This window comes from Ziziphus jujuba, chromosome 12 (assembly GCF_031755915.1).
Source record: "Ziziphus jujuba cultivar Dongzao chromosome 12, ASM3175591v1".
NCBI lineage: Eukaryota > Viridiplantae > Streptophyta > Magnoliopsida > Rosales > Rhamnaceae > Ziziphus > Ziziphus jujuba.
Window position 1 is genome coordinate 962,964 of NC_083390.1, and position 2,748 is coordinate 965,711.

At 29.2% G+C, this 2,748-nt stretch overlaps 1 protein-coding gene across 1 annotated transcript; it reads left to right on the forward strand.

Annotated features, from left to right (window-relative positions):
- Window positions 1-277: 277 nt before the first annotated feature.
- On the forward strand, window positions 278-1,350 carry LOC125418552 (23 kDa jasmonate-induced protein-like). Its single transcript, XM_048462177.2, has 2 exons — window positions 278-627; window positions 893-1,350. The coding sequence occupies exons 1-2, from the start codon at window positions 346-348 to the stop codon at window positions 1,079-1,081; spliced, it is 471 nt and encodes a 156-aa protein (XP_048318134.2). The 5' UTR covers window positions 278-345; the 3' UTR covers window positions 1,082-1,350.
- Window positions 1,351-2,748: the final 1,398 nt, after the last annotated feature.

Genomic DNA, 2,748 nt, shown 5'->3' on the forward strand with positions numbered 1-2,748 from the left:
AGTTTACAATTGGTGAACTCATGCATGTATATATGTAAATTTATAAGGCATCAAATACAGGTTATATACAGTTATATGATGTGTTGTGAACCAATATTTAATGGGTGTGGAAATTTTGCATCAATTAATTAATTACCCAACCTAGAGCAGTGGGCCAGATCCGGAGTTTGTTTTTTTCTAAATAGATAGCACTGAGTAATTAGTGCCCAGCTACTTGTGCTAGCTGGCACAAATTTTCTTACTATATATATAGATATATAGGTTATTGATTGGCAATGAACAATTAAACTATTTTCTTAGTACGTACTTAAGAATATAGTGAGTAATAGCTAGCTGATCCAAGAAATGGCCATTGAGAACCTGTTCACGTTAGGCAAAATCTACAATGCCACTGGAATCAAACTTTCTGGGCGGCACCATGACTGGTATGGTGTGTATGGAAGTCAAGGATACCCAGCACAGCTGGATCGAGGACAGAAGGGTTGGTTTATTCATCTCGGATCTGTTCCAGTTGCAGGACCACCTGCTCGTTCATCAGGGGCCATCGTCTATCGTGGCCATATTAATGACGAACTTGAGTTTGATTGGATTGTGGCGTGGGACAATCAAATCAATTCCCCGAATAAAGTAACTACATAAATATAATTAAGCTACCTTGCTACTATATATTATATTATATCATATTTTAATAATATTGTACTACTGTTTTATTACGTAAATTACATACTAGCAAATCATCATGATGCTCATGCATTTTCTATATAATTGTTTTATTTATATATTATTATTTTTTCATTTTATATGTATATATATATATTTGCTTAGTTTTATCAAATACATGATTAGACATATATATGATTGGGATTTTTATACGCATGATAATGATATGCAGGTATACACTTCAGTCAGGGCACCAGTCCTGAAGCCCGTTGATTGGAACGAGATACAGCAAGAGCTGATCAATTCTAAGAATGAAAGCACTAGCAGCGATGGTGGATTATTGGCCCATGTGTCAATTGGTGATGGCAATTTTCCTGTACTTCGCGCAGTACTCTCACCACAAGCACCTTCCAGGAACTAGGCTGCCATCTGGCACTAGTCATATAATATATATAATATATGTGCATGCATGCTATGGTATGTGGAATAATGCCATCACATACATATGTATGGCCACATTTTATGTTAAGTGTATTGTATGCTAAGGCTGCCTAGCTGTAGCTGATGACAGTCATAATTAATATGCAAGGTGTGTGGAATAATGCCATTGTGGTTTATGACATGGCAACTTTATGTTAATTTTATGTTATATATGCTATGGCTTTCAATGAATATTATTAAATTATATTATCATTTTGTCTTCACATATATCAAGAAACAATTCTTGTTATGTATGTCAACTATCGAATCCAGATTTTCAAGTCCATTTTTAATATTTTTATCTTTGTGAAAGAATGATATAATTTCATCTCATGCATTAAAAATCGTTAATAAAAAAATAAACGAACTGTAAAAAAATAAATAAATTTTTTTTTAAAATAAAATAAGATTCTATCCGCCATATATAGGAACAAAATAAAAGATTTCCATCCGTCATATACATTTGAAGTGTTGCTATATACAACAGCCAATTGATTGTCCTATCTTTCAAAAGTTTTGGGTATATTTTATTTAGATCTTTAAAATTTATACCTATTAAAATTTAGTAAATATTTTAGTGTATGTAACATAAGTGCTCTAATAAATTGGTTTAGGTTTTGTTTGGTAATATGGTTTCTTTTTTATTTCTTGTTTTTCATTTTTGTTTATTTAAAAAAAAAAAAATATTAACATATTTGATGATCATTTCTGTTTTTTATTTTATTCATAAAAAAAAAATTAGAAAATATGTTTGGTAACCTCTTTTCGTTTCATGTTTCTTTCATTCGTTTTTTTTTTTTTTTTCTTTCCCTCCCAGAATTCATTAGTTATTACCAACGAGGTTTGAATCGATTAAACAGGGGTCAAAGTTTACCTAATTCTCATGGACTAGTTACCCAAAACTTTGACCCATTAGAATTTAGGGCACTCAGCCTTTGGAAGAAAAAAAAAAAAGAAAAAAAAAGGGAAAATTTTCATTCTCTATTGTTTAACAATTTTTTTTCTCGAAAAAAAACAAAAACAGAAAAGGATTACTGCACATATTTATGTTTTCTTTTCTTAATAAAAGGACAACACCTTAATTGTCCAATGTGAATATGATATATATATATATATATAGAGAGAGAGAGTTTAAAGTAAAATCTATATTTATTTATTAAACTAAGGTTCATTCTTAATAACTACTGGATTCTATATCAATGAGTCAAGTCTTATATTTTAATAAAAATTCCCTAATCGTCAAGGGTAGATCTTAGTTAATAAAGTAAGGTAAACCTACTTGAGACGAACTATGTATTAATTCATGTTCTTAACATTAGGATTCTATTTTTTATTTTTTGGATTGCATCGAGGGATGAAATTGAAAATTATATTAATTACTAAGTTCTAACAAAATTCGCTTTTACTAAATAGGATTAGTATATCCCGACAAGATTTATTTTTTCTAAACAAATTAGTATATCATTAAATCCATAATTGATCCTTTTTAAAATATAAATTTTAATATTCGATATGATTCAAAATCTAATAAAAGAATATTTGATATTAAAGTCATCACATCATCATGTATATATTTTTACCATCATCAAAACTCTATTTATTTTTTAT